This window comes from Pseudophryne corroboree, chromosome 1 (genome assembly GCF_028390025.1).
Source record: "Pseudophryne corroboree isolate aPseCor3 chromosome 1, aPseCor3.hap2, whole genome shotgun sequence".
NCBI classification, from domain to species: Eukaryota; Metazoa; Chordata; class Amphibia; order Anura; family Myobatrachidae; genus Pseudophryne; species Pseudophryne corroboree.
Genome location: NC_086444.1, coordinates 1,178,955,596 through 1,178,972,348, shown reverse-complemented (window position 1 = coordinate 1,178,972,348; position 16,753 = coordinate 1,178,955,596). Strand labels below are relative to the sequence as shown.

Sequence of the window (16,753 nt, the reverse complement as noted above, 5' to 3'; positions counted from 1 at the left end):
AAATATGGTGTGTGTGCCCACTGCGCCAGTGTATTTCATGCCCAAAACAGCGTTGGGCCAGGCAAAATACAAGTGGGTCACATGCAAGTGACCACTCTCTGTAGATTTCAGGGGTAAATTTTGTGGCCCAAGACTAGTTAACCCTTGCAAAACTACAGCTACTTATTCAAAATGGCAAAATATGGTGTGTGTGCCCACTTTGCCAGTGTATTTCATGCCCAAAACAGCGTTGGGCCACACAAAATACAAGTGGGTGATATGTAAGTGACCACCCTCTGTTGATTCCAGGTGTCAAATTTGTGGCCCAAGACTGGTTAACCCTTGCAAAACTACAGCTACTTATTCAAAATGGTAAAATATGGTGTGTGTGCCCACTGTGCCAGTGTATTTCATGCCCAAAACAGCGTTGGCCAAACAAAATACAAGTGGGTGATATGTACGTGACCACCCTCTGTTGATTTCAGGTTTCAAATTTGTGGCCCAAGACTAGTTAACCCTTGCAAAACTACAGCTACTTATTCAAAATGGTAAAATATGGTGTGTGTGTGTGTGTGTGTGTGTGTGTGTGTGTGTGCCCACTGTGCCAGTGTATTTCATGCCCAAAACAGCGTTGGGCCAGGCAAAATACAAGTGGGTCACATGCAAGTGACCACTCTCTGTAGATTTCAGGGGTCAATTTTGTGGCCCAAGACTAGTTAACCCTTGCAAAACTACAGCTACTTATTCAAAATGGTAAAATATGGTGTGTGTGCCCACTGCGCCAGTGTATTTCATGCCCAAAACAGCGTTGGGCCAGGCAAAATACAAGTGGGTCACATGCAAGTGACCACTCTCTGTAGATTTCAGGGGTCAATTTTGTGGCCCAAGACTAGTTAACCCTTGCAAAACTACAGCTACTTATTCAAAATGGCAAAATATGGTGTGTGTGCCCACTTTGCCAGTGTATTTCATGCCCAAAACAGCGTTGGGCCAAACAAAATACAAGTGGGTGATATGTACGTGACCACCCTCTGTTGATTTCAGGTGTCAAATTTGTGGCCCAAGACTAGTTAACCCTTGCAAAACTACAGCTACTTATTCAAAATGGCAAAATATGGTGTGTGTGCCCACTTTGGCAGTGTATTTCATGCCCAAAACAGCGTTGGGCCACACTAAATACAAGTGGGTGATATGTAAGTGACCACCCTCTGTTGATTTCAGGTGTCAAATTTGTGGCCCAAGACTAGTTAACCCTTGCAAAACTACAGCTACTTATTCAAAATGGTAAAATATGGTGTGTGTGCCCACTGTGCCAGTGTATTTCATGCCCAAAACAGCGTTGGGCCAAACAAAATACAAGTGGGTGATATGTAAGTGACCACCCTCTGTTGATTTCAGGGGTCAATTTTGTGGCCCAAGACTAGTTAACCCTTGCAAAACTACAGCTACTTATTCAATATGGCAAAATATGGTGTGTGTGCCCACTTTGCCAGTGTATTTCATGCCCAAAACAGCGTTGGGCCACACAAAATACAAGTGGGTGATATGTAAGTGACCACCCTCTGTTGATTCCAGGTGTCAAATTTGTGGCCCAAGACTGGTTAACCCTTGCAAAACTACAGCTACTTATTCAAAATGGTAAAATATGGTGTGTGTGCCCACTGTGCCAGTGTCTTTCATGCCCAAAACAGCGTTGGGCCAGGCAAAATACAAGTGGGTCACATGCACGTGACCACTCTCTGTAGATTTCAGGGGTCAATTTTGTGGCCCAAGACTAGATAACCCTTGCAAAACTACAGCTACTTATTCAAAATGGTAAAATATGGTGTGTGTGCCCACTGTGCCAGTGTATTTCATGCCCAAAACAGCGTTGGGCCAGGCAAAATACAAGTGGGTCACATGCAAGTGACCACTCTCTGTAGATTTCAGGGGTCAATTTTGTGGCCCAAGACTAGTTAACCCTTGCAAAACTACAGCTACTTATTCAAAATGGTAAAATATGGTGTGTGTGCCCACTGCGCCAGTGTATTTCATGCCCAAAACAGCGTTGGGCCAGGCAAAATACAAGTGGGTCACATGCAAGTGACCACTCTCTGTAGATTTCAGGGGTAAATTTTGTGGCCCAAATCTAGTTAACCCTTGCAAAACTACAGCTACTTATTCAAAATGGCAAAATATGGTGTGTGTGCCCACTTTGCCAGTGTATTTCATGCCCAAAACAGCGTTGGGCCAAACAAAATACAAGTGGGTGATATGTACGTGACCACCCTCTGTTGATTTCAGGTGTCAAATTTGTGGCCCAAGACTAGTTAACCCTTGCAAAACTACAGCTACTTATTCAAAATGGCAAAATATGGTGTGTGTGCCCACTTTGGCAGTGTATTTCATGCCCAAAACAGCGTTGGGCCACACAAAATACAAGTGGGTCATATGTAAGTGACCACTCTCTGTAGATTTCAGGGGTCAATTTTGTGGCCCAAGACTAGTTAACCCTTGCAAAACTACAGCTACTTATTCAAAATGGTAAAATATGGTGTGTGTGCCCACTTTGCCAGTGTATTTCATGCCCAAAACAGCGTTGGGACAGGCAAAATACAAGTGGGTCACATGCAACTGACCACCCTCTGTTGTTTTTGGGGGTCAAATTTGTGGCCCAAGACTAGTTAACCCTTGCAAAACTGAATGATCTGAATAAGAAGCTGGAGTTTGAATAAGAAGTGAATAAGAAGCTGGCCGAATAAGAAGCTAACTTCAGCATCGTAATCAACTGCTCTGTATAATTTTATAGTATGCAAATTATACATGTTACTTCAATGCTGATTGCTTCTTCTCCACTGGCACACTTCTCCACAGTTTTCACTGCTTCATGAATAGACCCCAGTACACCTGTTGTTTAATGTATAAAATACTGTTATTAATGGGTTCATTTATCAATGAGTGATACATTTCACTGTGAGTGATAAATTGCACCAACCAATCAGCTCCTAACCGCCATGTCACAGGCTGGGTTTAAAAATGACAGGTGCTGATTGGCAGGTGCAATGTATCACTCAGTGATAAATGAGCCTATAAATGTATTCGTATTTCTCTGACGTCCTAAGTGGATGCTGGGGACTCCGTCAGGACCATGGGGAATAGCGGCTCCGCAGGAGACAGGGCACAAAAGTAAAAGCTTTAGGATCAGGTGGTGTGCACTGGCTCCTCCCCCCATGACCCTCCTCCAAGCCTCAGTTAGGTTTTTGTGCCCGGCCGAGAAGGGTGCAATCTAGGTGGCTCTCCTAAAGAGCTGCTTAGAGTAAAAGTTTTGTTAGGTTTTTTATTTTCAGTGAGTCCTGCTGGCAACAGGCTCACTGCAACGAGGGACTTAGGGGAGAAGAAGTGAACCCACCTGCGTGCAGGATGGATTGGCTTCTTAGGCTACTGGACACTAGCTCCAGAGGGACGATCACAGGTACAGCCTGGATGGGTCACCGGAGCCGCGCCGCCGACCCCCTTGCAGATGCTGAAGAGAGAAGAGGTCCAGAAATCGGCGGCTGAAGACTTCTCAGTCTTCATGAGGTAGCGCACAGCACTGCAGCTGTGCGCCATTGCTCTCAGCACACTTCACACCAACGGTCACCAACGGTCACTGAGGGTGCAGGGCGCTTGGGGGGGCGCCCTGGGCAGCAATGAAAGTACCTATGCTGGCTAAAAATACATCACATATAGCCCCTGGGGCTATATGGATGTATTTAACCCCTGCCAGGTTGTCAGAAAAACGGGAGAAGAAGCCCGCCGAAAAGGGGGCGGGGCCTATTCTCCTCAGCACACAGCGCCATTTTCCTACACAGCTCCGCTGCTAGGAAGGCTCCCAGGCTCTCCCCTGCACTGCACTACAGAAACAGGGTTAAAACAGAGAGGGGGGGCACTTATTTGGCGATATTATTATATATTAAGATGCTATAAGGGAAAACACTTATATAAGGTTGTCCCTGTATAATATAGCGTTTTGGTGTGTGCTGGCAAACTCTCCCTCTGTCTCCCCAAAGGGCTAGTGGGGTCCTGTCCTCTATCAGAGCATTCCCTGTGTGAGTGCTGTGTGTCGGTACGTGTGTGTCGACATGTATGAGGACGATGTTGGTGAGGAGGCGGAGCAATTGCCTGTAATGGTGATGTCACTCTCTAGGGAGTCGACACCGGAATGGATGGCTTATTTAGGGAATTACGTGATAATGTCAACACGCTGCAAGGTCGGTTGACGACATGAGACGGCCGGCAAACCAATTAGTACCTGTCCAGGCGTCTCAAACACCGTCAGGGGCTTTAAAACGCCCATTTACCTCAGTCGGTCGACACAGACACGGACACTGACTCCAGTGTCGACGGTGAAGAAACAAACGTATTTTCCATTTGGGCCACACGTTACATGTTAAGGGCAATGAAGGAGGTGTTACATATTTCTGATACTACAAGTACCACAAAAGAGGGTATTATGTGGGGTGTGAAAAAACTACCTGTAGTTTTTCCTGAATCAGATAAATTAAATGAAGTGTGTGATGATGCGTGGGTTTCCCCCGATAGAAAATTATTGGCGTTATACCCTTTCCCGCCAGAAGTTAGGGCGCGTTGGGAAACACCCCTTAGGGTGGATAAGGCACTCACATGCTTATCAAAACAAGTGGCGTTACCGTCTCCAGATACGGCCGCCCTCAAGGAGCCAGCTGATAGGAGGCTGGAAAATATCCTAAAAAGTATATACACACATACTGGTGTTATACTGCGATCAGCGATCGCCTCAGCCTGGATGTGCAGCGCTGGGGTGGATTGGTCGGATTCCCTGACTGAAAATATTGATACCCTTGACAGGGACAGTATTTTATTGACTATAGAGCATTTAAAGGATGCATTTCTATATATGCGAGATGCACAGAGGGATATTTGCACTCTGGCATCAAGAGTAAGTGCGATGTCCATATCTGCCAGAAGATGTTTATGGACACGACAGTGGTCAGGTGATGCAGATTCCAAACGGCACATGGAAGTATTGCCGTATAAAAGGGAGGAGTTATTTGGGGTCGGTCCATCGGACCTGGTGGCCACGGCAACAGCTGGAAAATCCACCTTTTTTACCCCAAGTCACATCTCAGCAGAAAAAGACACCGTCTTTTCAGCCTCAGTCCTTTCGTCCCCATAAGGGCAAGCAGGCAAAAGGCCAGTCATATCTGCCCAGGGATAGAGGAAAGGGAAGAAGACTGCAGCAGGCAGCCCATTCCCAGGAACAGAAGCCCTCCACCGCTTTTGCCAAGTCCTCAGCATGACGCTGGGGCCGTACAAGCGGACTCAGGTGCGGTGGGGGGGTCGTCTCAAGAGTTTCAGCGCGCAGTGGGCTCACTCGCAAGTGGACCCCTGGATCCTACAAGTAGTATCCCAGGGGTACAGATTGGAAATTCGAGACGTCTCCCCCTCGCAGGTTCCTGAAGTCTGCTTTACCAACGTCTCCCTCCGACAGGGAGGCAGTATTGGAAACAATTCACAAGCTGTATTCCCAGCAGGTGATAATCAAAGTACCCCTCCTACAACAAGGAAAGGGGTATTATTCCACACTATAAATCTGAAATATTTGAACACTTACATACAAAGGTTCAAATCAAGATGGAGTCACTCAGAGCAGTGATAGCGAACCAGGAAGAAGGGGACTATATGGTGTCCCTGGACATCAAGGATGCTTACCTCCATGTCCCAATTTGCCCTTCTCACCAAGGGTACCTCAGGTTCGTGGTACAAAACTGTCACTATCAGTTTCAGACGCTGCCGTTTGGATTGTCCACGGCACCCCGGGTCTTTACCAAGGTAATGGCCGAAATGATGATTCTTCTTCAAAGAAAAGGCGTCTTAATTATCCCTTACTTGGACGATCTCCTGATAAGGGCAAGGTCCAGAGAACAGTTGGAGGTCGGAGTAGCACTATCTCAAGTAGTTCTACGACAGCACGGGTGGATTCTAAATATTCCAAAATCGCAGCTGTCTCCGACGACACGTCTGCTGTTCCTAGGGATGATTCTGGACACAGTCCAGAAAAAGGTGTTTCTCCCGGAGGAGAAAGCCAGGGAGTTATCCGAGCTAGTCAGGAACCTCCTAAAACCAGGAAAAGTGTCAGTGCATCATTGCACAAGGGTCCTGGGAAAAATGGTGGCTTCTTACGAAGCGATTCCATTCGGCAGATTTCACGCAAGAACTTTTCAGTGGGATCTGCTGGAAAAATGGTCCGGATCGCATCTTCAGATGCATCAGCGGATAACCCTGTCTCCAAGGACAAGGGTGTCTCTTCTGTGGTGGCTGCAGAGTGCTCATCTACTAAAGGGCCACAGATTCGGCATTCAGGACTGGGTCCTGGTGACCACGGATGCCAGCCTGAAAGGCTGGGGAGCAGTCACACAAGGAAAAAATTTCCAGGGAGTGTGATCAAGTCTGGAGACTTCTCTCCACATAAATATACTGGAGCTAAGAGCAATTTACAATGCTCTAAGCTTAGCAAGACCTCTGCTTCAAGGTCAGCCGGTATTGATCCAGTGGGACAACATCACGGCAGTCGCCCACGTAAACAGACAGGGCGGCACAAGAAGCAGGAGGACAATGGCAGAAACTGCAAGGATTCTTCGCTGGGCGGAAAATCATGTGATAGCACTGTCAGCAGTGTTCATTCCGGGAGTGGACAACTGGGAAGCAGACTTCCTCAGCATGACCTCCACCCGGGAGAGTGGGGACTTCATCGGGAAGTCTTCCACATGATTGTGAACCGTTGGGAAAGACCAAAGGTGGACATGATGGCGTCCCGCCTGAACAAAAAACTGGACAGGTATTGCGCCAGGTCAAGAGACCCTCAGGCAATAGCTGTGGAAGTTCTGGTAACACCGTGGGTGTACCAGTCGGTGTATGTGTTCCCTCCTCTGCTTCTCATACCTAAGGTACTGAGAATTATAAGACGTAGAGGAGTAAGAACTATACTCGTGGCTCCGGATTGGCCAAGAAGAACTTGGTACCCGGAACTTCAAGAGATGCTCACAGAGAACTCATGGCCTCTGCCGCTAAGAAGGGACTTGCTTCAGCAAGTACCATGTCTGTTCCAAGACTTACCGCGGCTGCGTTTGACGACATGGCGGTTGAACGCCGGATCCTAAGGGAAAAAGGCATTCCGGAAGAGGTCATTCCTACCCTGGTCAAAGCCAGGAAGGAGGTGACCGCACAACATTATCACCACAGGTGGCGAAAATATGTTGCGTGGTGTGAGGCCAGGAAGGCCCCACGAAGAAATTTCAACTCGGTCGATTCCTGCATTTCCTGCAAACAGGAGTGTCTATGGGCCTCAAATTGGGGTCCATTAAGGTTCAAATTTCGGCCCTGTCGATTTTCTTCTAGAAAGAATTGGCTTCAGTTCCTGAAGTCCAGAAGTTTGTCAAGGGAGTACTGCATATACAACCCCCTTTTGTGCCTCCAGTGGCACTGTGGGATCTCAACGTAGTTCTGGGATTCCTCAAATCACATTGGTTTAAACCGCTCAAATCTGTGGATTTGAAATATCTCACATGGAAAGTGACCATGATGTTGGCCCTGGCCTCGGCCAGGCGAGTGTCAGAATTGGCGGCTTTGTCTCACAAAAGCCCATATCTGATTGTCCATTCGGACAGGGCAGAGCTGCGGACTCGTTCCCAGTTTCTCCCTAAGGTGGTGTCAGCGTTTCACCTGAACCAGCTTATTGTGGTACCTGCGGCTACTAGGGACTTGGAGGACTCCAAGTTGCTAGATGTTGTCAGGGCCCTGAAAATATAGGTTTCCAGGACGGCTGGAGTCAGGAAAACTGACTTGCTGTTATCCTGTATGCACCCAACAAACTGGGTGCTCTTGCTTCTAAGCAGACGATTGCTAGTTGGATGTGTAGTACAATTCAGCTTGCACATTCTGTGGCAGGCCTGCCACAGCCAAAATATGTAAATGCCCATTCCACAAGGAAGGTGGGCTCATCTTGGGCGGCTGCCCGAGGGGTCTCGGCTTTACAACTTTGCCGAGCTGCTACTTGGTCAGGGCACACCCTGGCTGAGGAGGACCTGGAGTTCTCTCACTTGGTGCTGCAGAGTCATCCGCACTCTCCCGCCCGTTTGGGAGCTTTGGTATAATCCCCATGGTCCTGACGGAGTCCCCAGCATCCACTTAGGACGTCAGAGAAAATAAGAATTTACTTACCGATAATTCTATTTCTCGTAGTCCGTAGTGGATGCTGGGCGCCCATCCCAAGTGCGGATTGTCTGCAATACTTGTACATAGTTATTGTTACAAAAATCGGGTTATTATTGTTGTGAGCCATCTTTTCAGAGGCTCCGCTGTTATCATGCTGTTAACTGGGTTCAGATCACAGGTTGTACAGTGTGATTGGTGTGGCTGGTATGAGTCTTACCCGGGATTCAAAATCCTTCCTTATTGTGTACGCTCGTCCGGGCACAGTATCCTAACTGAGGCTTGGAGGAGGGTCATGGGGGGAGGAGCCAGTGCACACCACCTGATCCTAAAGCTTTTACTTTTGTGCCCTGTCTCCTGCGGAGCCGCTATTCCCCATGGTCCTGACGGAGTCCCCAGCATCCACTACGGACTACGAGAAATAGAATTATCGGTAAGTAAATTCTTATTTTTATCGATAATCCCTATTTCTCTGACGTCCTAGTGGATGCTGGGAACTCCGTAAGGACCATGGGGAATAGCGGCTCCGCAGGAGACTGGGCACAAAAAGTAAAAGCTTTAGACTAGCTGGTGTGCACTGGCTCCTCCCCCTATGACCCTCCTCCAAGCCTCAGTTAGATTTTTGTGCCCGAACGAGAAGGGTGCAAGCTAGGTGGCTCTCCTGAGCTGCTTAGAAGTAAAAGTTTAAATAGGTTTTTTATTTTCAGTGAGTCCTGCTGGCAACAGGCTCACTGCATCGTGGGACTAAGGGGAGAAGAAGCGAACTCACCTGACTGCAGAGTGGATTGGGCTTCTTGGCTACTGGACATTAGCTCCAGAGGGACGATCACAGGTTCAGCCTGGATGGGTCCCGGAGCCGCGCCGCCGGCCCCCTTACAGAGCCAGAAGAGCGAAGAGGTCCGGAGAAAGCGGCGGCAGAAGACGTTCCTGTCTTCAAATAAGGTAGCGCACAGCACTGCAGCTGTGCGCCATTGCTCTCAGCACACTTCACACTCCGGTCACTGAGGGTGCAGGGCGCTGGGGGGGAGCGCCCTGAGACGCAATAAAAACGATATAAAAACCTTATATGGCTAAAAAAAAATGCATCACATATAGCTCCTGGGCTATATGGATGCATTTATCCCCTGCCAGTTTCCTGAAAAAAGCGGGAGAAAAGGCCGCCGTGAAGGGGGCGGAGCCTTTCTCCTCAGCACACAAGCGCCATTTCCTTTCACAGCTCCGCTGGAAGGACGGCTCCCTGACTCTCCCCTGCAGTCCTGCACTACAGAAACAGGGTAAAACAGAGAGGGGGGCACTATTGGCAGCTAATATATAAATACAGCAGCTATAACAGGGAGTAACACTTATATAAGGTTATCCCTGTATATATATATAGCGCTCTGGTGTGTGCTGGCAAACTCTCCCTCTGTCTCCCCAAAGGGCTAGTGGGGTCCTGTCCTCTATCAGAGCATTCCCTGTGTGTGTGCTGGGTGTCGGTACGATTGTGTCGACATGTATGAGGAGGAAAATGATGTGGAAGCAGAGCAATTGCCTGTGTTAGTGATGTCACCCCCTAGGGAGTCAACACCTGACTGGATGGTAGTAATTAAAGAATTACGTGACAATGTCAGCACTTTGCAAAAAACTGTTGACGACATGAGACAGCCGACAAATCAATTAGTGCCTGTTCAGGCGTCTCAGACACCGTCAGGGGCGCTAAAACGCCCGTTACCTCAGATGGTCGACACAGACCCTGACACGGATACTGAATCCAGTGTCGACGGTGACGAGACAAACGTAATGTCCAGTAGGGCCACACGTTACATGATCACGGCAATGAAGGAGGCATTGAACATTTCTGACACTACAAGTACCACAAAAAAGGGTATTATGTGGGGTGTGAAAAAACTACCAGTGGTTTTTCCTGAGTCAGATGAATTAAATGAGGTGTGTGATAAAGCGTGGGTTTCCCCCGATAAAAAACTGCTGATTTCTAATAAATTATTGGCACTATACCCTTTCCCGCCAGAGGTTAGGGCACGTTGGGAAACACCCCCTAGGGTAGATAAGGCGCTCACACGCTTATCAAAACAAGGGCGTTACCGTCTCCTGATACGGCCGCTCTCAAGGAACCAGCTGATAGAAGGCTGGAAAATATCTTAAAAGGTATATACACACATACCGGTGTTATACTGCGACCAGCGATTGCCTCAGCCTGGATGTGCAGCGCTGGAGTGGCTTGGTCGGATTCCCTGACTGAAAATATTGATACCCTGGATAGGGACAGTATATTATTAACTATAGAGCATTTAAAGGATGCATTACTATATATGCGAGATGCACAGAGGGATATTTGCACCCTGGCATCTAGAGTAAGTGCGATGTCCATTTCTGCCAGAAGAACGTTATGGACGCGACAGTGGTCAGGTGATGCGGATTCCAAACGACATATGGAAGTATTGCCGTATAAAGGGGAGGAGTTATTTGGGGTCGGTCTATCGGACCTGGTGGCCACGGCAACGGCTGGAAAATCCACCTTTTTACCCCAGGTCACCTCTCAGCAGAAAAAGACACCGTCTTTTCAAACCCAGTCCTTTCGTCCCTATAAGGGCAAGAGGGAAAAAGGCCGCTCGTTCCTGCCCCGGGGCAGAGGAAGGGGAAAAAGACTGCACCATGCAGCCTCTTCCCAGGAGCAGAAGCCCTCCCCCGCTTCTGCCAAGTCCTCAGCATGACGCTGGGCCTCTGCAAGCAGACTCGGGCACGGTGGGGGGCCGTCTCAAGAATTTCAGCGCGCAGTGGGCTCACTCGCAAGTGGACCCCTGGATCCTGCAGGTAGTATCACAGGGGTACAAATTGGAATTCGAGACGTCTCCCCCTCGCCGGTTCCTGAAGTCTGCTCTACCAACGTCTCCCTCCGACAGGGAGGCAGTATTGGAAGCTATTCACAAGCTGTATTCCCAGCAGGTGATAATCAAGGTACCCCTCCTACAACAGGGAAAGGGGTATTATTCCACGCTGTTTGTGGTACCGAAGCCGGACGGCTCGGTGAGACCAATTTTAAATCTAAAATCTTTGAACACTTACATAAAAAGGTTCAAATTCAAGATGGAGTCACTCAGAGCAGTGATAGCGAACCTGGAAGAAGGGGACTATATGGTATCTCTAGACACCAAGGATGCTTATCTCCATGTCCCAATCTACCCTTCTCACCAAGGGTACCTCAGGTTTGTGATACAAAACTGTCATTATCAGTTTCAGACGCTGCCGTTTGGATTGTCCACGGCACCACGGGTCTTTACCAAGGTAATGGCCGAAATGATGATTCTTCTTCGAAGAAAAGGCATATTAATTATCCCTTACTTGGACGATCTCCTGATAAGGGCAAGGTCCAGGGAACAGTTAGAGGTCGGAGTAGCACTATCTCAGGTAGTGCTACGTCAGCACGGGTGGATTCTAAATATCCCAAAATCACAGCTGATTTCAACAACACGTCTACTGTTCCTAGGGATGATTCTGGACACAGTCCAGAAAAAGGTGTTTCTCCCGGAGGAGAAGGCCAGGGAGTTATCCGAGCTAGTCAGGAACCTCCTAAAACCAGGACAAGTGTCAGTGCATCAGTGCACGAGAGTCCTGGGAAAAATGGTGGCTTCTTACGAAGCGATTCCATTCGGAAGATTCCATGCAAGAACTTTTCAGTGGGATCTGCTGGACAAATGGTCCGGATCGCATCTTCAGATGCATCAGCGGATAACCCTATCTCCAAGGACAAGGGTATCTCTCCTGTGGTGGTTACAGAAGGCTCATCTTCTAGAGGGCCGCAGATTCGGCATTCAGGATTGGATGCTGGTAACCACGGATGCCAGCCTGAGAGGCTGGGGAGCAGTCACACAGGGAAGAAATTTCCAGGGCTTGTGGTCAAGCATGGAAACGTCTCTTCACATAAATATCCTAGAGCTAAGGGCCATTTACAATGCCCTAAGTCAAGCAAGGCCTCTGCTTCAGGGTCAACCGGTATTGATCCAGTCGGACAACATCACGGCTGTCGCCCACGTAAACAGACAGGGCGGCACAAGAAGCAGGAGGGCAATGGCAGAAGCTGCAAGGATTCTCCGCTGGGCGGAAAGTCATGTGATAGCACTGTCAGCAGTGTTCATTCCGGGAGTGGACAACTGGGAAGCAGACTTCCTCAGCAGACACGACCTCCACCCGGGGGAGTGGGGACTTCATCCAGAAGTCTTCCAAGTGATTGTAAACCGTTGGGAAAAACCAAAGGTGGACATGATGGCGTCCCGTCTCAACAAGAAACTGGACAGATATTGCGCCAGGTCAAGGGACCCTCAGGCAATAGCGGTGGACGCTCTGGTAACTCCGTGGGTGTTCCAGTCGGTATATGTGTTCCCTCCTCTTCCTCTCATACCAAAAGTACTGAGAATCATAAGAAGGAGAGGAGTAAGAACGATACTCGTAGCTCCGGATTGGCCAAGAAGAACTTGGTACCCGGAGCTGCAAGAGATGCTCACGGAGGACCCGTGGCCTCTACCTCTAAGGAAGGACCTGCTCCAGCAGGGACCTTGTCTGTTCCAAGACTTACCGCGGCTGCGTTTGACGGCATGGCGGTTGAACGCCGGATCCTGAAGGAAAAAGGCATTCCAGATGAAGTCATCCCTACCCTGATCAAGGCCAGGAAGGATGTAACTGCAAAACATTATCATCGCATTTGGCGAAAATATGTTGCGTGGTGTGAGGCCAAGAAGGCCCCTACGGAGGAATTTCAACTGGGTCGTTTCCTACATTTCCTGCAAGCAGGATTGTCTATGGGCCTAAAATTAGGATCCATTAAGGTTCAAATTTCGGCCCTGTCGATCTTCTTCCAGAAAGAACTGGCTTCAGTACCTGAAGTTCAGACGTTTGTCAAAGGGGTACTGCATATACAGCCTCCTTTTGTGCCTCCAGTGGCACCTTGGGATCTCAATGTAGTTTTAGGGTTCCTAAAATCACATTGGTTTGAACCACTTGCCACAGTGGATTTGAAATATCTCACATGGAAAGTGGTAATGCAGTTGGCCCTGGCTTCAGCCAGGCGCGTATCAGAATTGGCGGCTTTATCCTATAAAAGCCCTTACCTGATATTTCATTCGGATAGGGCGGAATTAAGGACTCGTCCTCAATTTCTCCCTAAGGTGGTTTCAGCGTTTCACATGAATCAACCTATTGTGGTACCTGTGGCTACTAGGGACTTGGAGGACTCCAAGTTGCTGGACGTAGTCAGGGCCCTGAAAATATATGTTTCCAGGACGGCTGGAGTCAGAAAATCTGACTCGCTGTTTATACTGTATGCACCCAACAAGCTGGGTGCTCCTGCTTCTAAGCAGACGATTGCTCGTTGGATTTGTAGTACAATTCAACTTGCACATTCTGTGGCAGGCCTGCCACAGCCAAAATCTGTAAAAGCCCATTCCACAAGGAAGGTGGGCTCATCTTGGGCGGCTGCCCGAGGGGTCTCGGCTTTACAACTTTGCCGAGCAGCTACTTGGTCAGGGGCAAACACGTTTGCTAAATTCTACAAATTTGATACCCTGGCTGAGGAGGACCTGTAGTTCTCTCATTCGATGCTGCAGAGTCATCCGCACTCTCCCGCCCGTTTGGGAGCTTTGGTATAATCCCCATGGTCCTTACGGAGTTCCCAGCATCCACTAGGACGTCAGAGAAAATAAGAATTTACTTACCGATAATTCTATTTCTCATAGTCCGTAGTGGATGCTGGGCGCCCATCCCAAGTGCGGATTGTCTGCAATACTTGTATATAGTTATTGTTACAAACAAATCGGGTTGTTTATTGTTGGAAGCCATCTTTTCAGAGGCTCCTACGGTTATCATACTGTTAACTGGGTTCAGATCACGAGTTGTACGGTGTGATTGGTGTGGCTGGTATGAGTCTTACCCGGGATTAAAGATCCTTCCTTATTATGTACGCTCGTCCGGGCACAGTATCTTAACTGAGGCTTGGAGGAGGGTCATAGGGGGAGGAGCCAGTGCACACCAGCTAGTCTAAAGCTTTTACTTTTTGTGCCCAGTCTCCTGCGGAGCCGCTATTCCCCATGGTCCTTACGGAGTTCCCAGCATCCACTACGGACTATGAGAAATAGAATTATCGGTAAGTAAATTCTTATTTTTTCTCAGTTGCACTGGCAGCCCAAAGCTGGTTTTGTTTTTGTTTTTTGTTTTTTATAAAGTTTTTTTATATTGGAGAATGTTATTGGACACAGACTTATTTTAGGCCTTGTCTCCGCTTGTTACGTGCAGGGTCCCTGGGAGACATCAGCAAATCATTTGTGGACCTCACTGACCCCGCAGAGGTGGACAGCTACCTGTCACTGAACGTGTCCTCAGCCTTGTGCCTGACCTCTTCTCTGCTAGGCACTTTCCAGAGACGTCCAGGACTGCAGCGGGTGGTGGTCAACGTGTCGTCTCTCACTGCACTGCAGCCTTTCAAGTCCTGGACTCTGTACTGCACGGGGAAAGCTGCTCGGGACATGATGTTCAAGGTGCTGGCGAAGGAGGAGACGGACGTCCGGGTACTTAACTATGCACCAGGTTGTATGACGTTCCCTATAATTCACTGATGTATGTCTGTGATCTCTTGTCAGATAATGTGTCCTCTAATACTCTCCAGCTCCCGCTCTCTGAGCCCAGCCTCCCCTCACCAGCTCCCGCTCTCTGAGCCCAGCCTCCCCTCACCAGCTCCCGCTCTCTGAGCCCAGCCTCCCCTCACCAGCTCCCGCACTCTGATCCCAGCCTCCGCTCCCTGACCCCAGCTCCCGTTCTCTGACCCCAGCCTCCGCTCACCAGCTCCTGCTCTCTGACTCCAGCCTCTGCTCACCAGCTCCCGCTCCCTGACCCCCGGCCTCTGCTCACCAGCTCCCGCTCCCTGACCCCCGGCCTCTGCTCACCCGCTCCCTGACCCCCGGCCTCTGCTCACCAGCTCCCGCTCTCTGACCCCCGGCCTCCGCTCACCAGCTCCCGCCCTCTGACCCCCGGCATCCGCTCATCAGCTCCCATTCCCTGACCCCAGCCTCCGCACACCAGCTCCCGCTCCCTGACCCCAGCCTCCCCTCACCAGCTCCCGCTCTCTGAACCCGGCCTCCTTTCACCAGCTCCCAGTGCCTGACCCCAGATCTCGCTCTCTGACCCCCAGCCTCTGCTCACCAGCTCCTGCTCTCTGACCCCCGGCCTCTGCTCACCAGCTCCCGCTCTCTGACCCCCGGCCTCTGCTCACCAGCTCCCGCTCTCTGACCCCCGGCCTCTGCTCACCAGCTCCCGCTCTCTGACCCCCGGCCTCTGCTCACCAGCTCCCGCTCTCTGACCCCCGGCCTCCGCTCACCAGCTCCCGCTCTCTGACCCCCGGCCTCCGCTCACCAGCTTCCGCTCTCTGACCCCCGGCCTCCGCTCACCAGCTCCCGCTCTCTGACCCCCGGCCTCCGCTCACCAGCTCCCGCTCTCTTACCCCCGGCCTCCGCTCACCAGCTCCCGCTCTCTGACCCCCGGCCTCCGCTCACCAGCTCCCGCTCTCTGACCCCGGCCTCGACCCCCGGCCTCCGCTCACCAGCTCCCGCTGTCTGACCCCCGGCCTCCGCTCACCAGCTCCCGTTCCCTGACCCCGGCCTCCGCTCACCAGCTCCCGTTCCCTGACCCCAGCCTCCGCTCACCAGCTCCCGTTCCCTGACCCCAGCCTCCGCTCACCAGCTCCCGTTCCCTGACCCCAGCCTCCGCTCACCAGCTCCCGTTCCCTGACCCCAGCCTCCGCTCACCAGCTCCCGTTCCCTGACCCCGGCCTCCCCTCACCAGCTCCCGCTCTCTGAACCCGGCCTCCCCTCACCAGCTCCCGCTCTCTGAACCCGGCCTCCTCTCACCAGCTCCCGCACTCTGACCCCAGCCTACGGTCACCAGCTCCCGCTCTCTGACACCATCCTCTCACCAGCTCCCAGTGCCTGACCCCAGATCTTGCTCTCTGACCCCCGGCCTCTGCTCACCAGCTCCCGCTCTCTGACCCCCGGCCTCTGCTCACCAGCTCCCGCTCTCTGGCTCCCGGCCTCTGCTCACCAGCTCCCGCTCTCTGACCCCCGGCCTCTGCTCACCAGCTCCCGCTCTCTGACCCCCGGCCTCTGCTCACCAGCTCCCGCTCTCTGACCCCCGGCCTCTGCTCACCAGCTCCCGCTCTCTGACCCCCGGCCTCTGCTCACCAGCTCCCGCTCTCTGACCCCCGGCCTCTGCTCACCAGCTCCCGCTCTCTGACCCCCGGCCTCTGCTCACCAGCTCCCGCTCTCTGACCCCCGGCCTCTGCTCACCAGCTCCCGCTCTCTGACCCCCGGCCTCTGCTCACCAGCTCCCGCTCTCTGACCCCGGTCTCTGCTCACCAGCTCCCGCTCTCTGACCCCCGGCCTCTGCTCACCAGCTCCCGCTCTCTGACCCCCGGCCTCTGCTCACCAGCTCCCGCTCTCTGACCCCCGGCCTCTGCTCACCAGATACCGCTCTCTGACCCCCGGCCTCTGCTCACCAGATACCGCTCTCTGACCCCCGGCCTCTGCTC

At 51.1% G+C, this 16,753-nt stretch overlaps 1 protein-coding gene across 1 annotated transcript in view; it reads left to right on the top strand.

Annotated features, from left to right (window-relative positions):
- Window positions 1-16,753, top strand: part of SPR (sepiapterin reductase) — a 54,375-nt gene that overhangs the window by 32,255 nt on the left and 5,367 nt on the right. Inside the window, exon 2 of the mRNA XM_063925250.1 lies at window positions 14,470-14,760. Coding sequence (XP_063781320.1) covers window positions 14,470-14,760 — 291 coding nt within the window. The remainder of the gene's footprint in view (window positions 1-14,469; window positions 14,761-16,753) is intronic.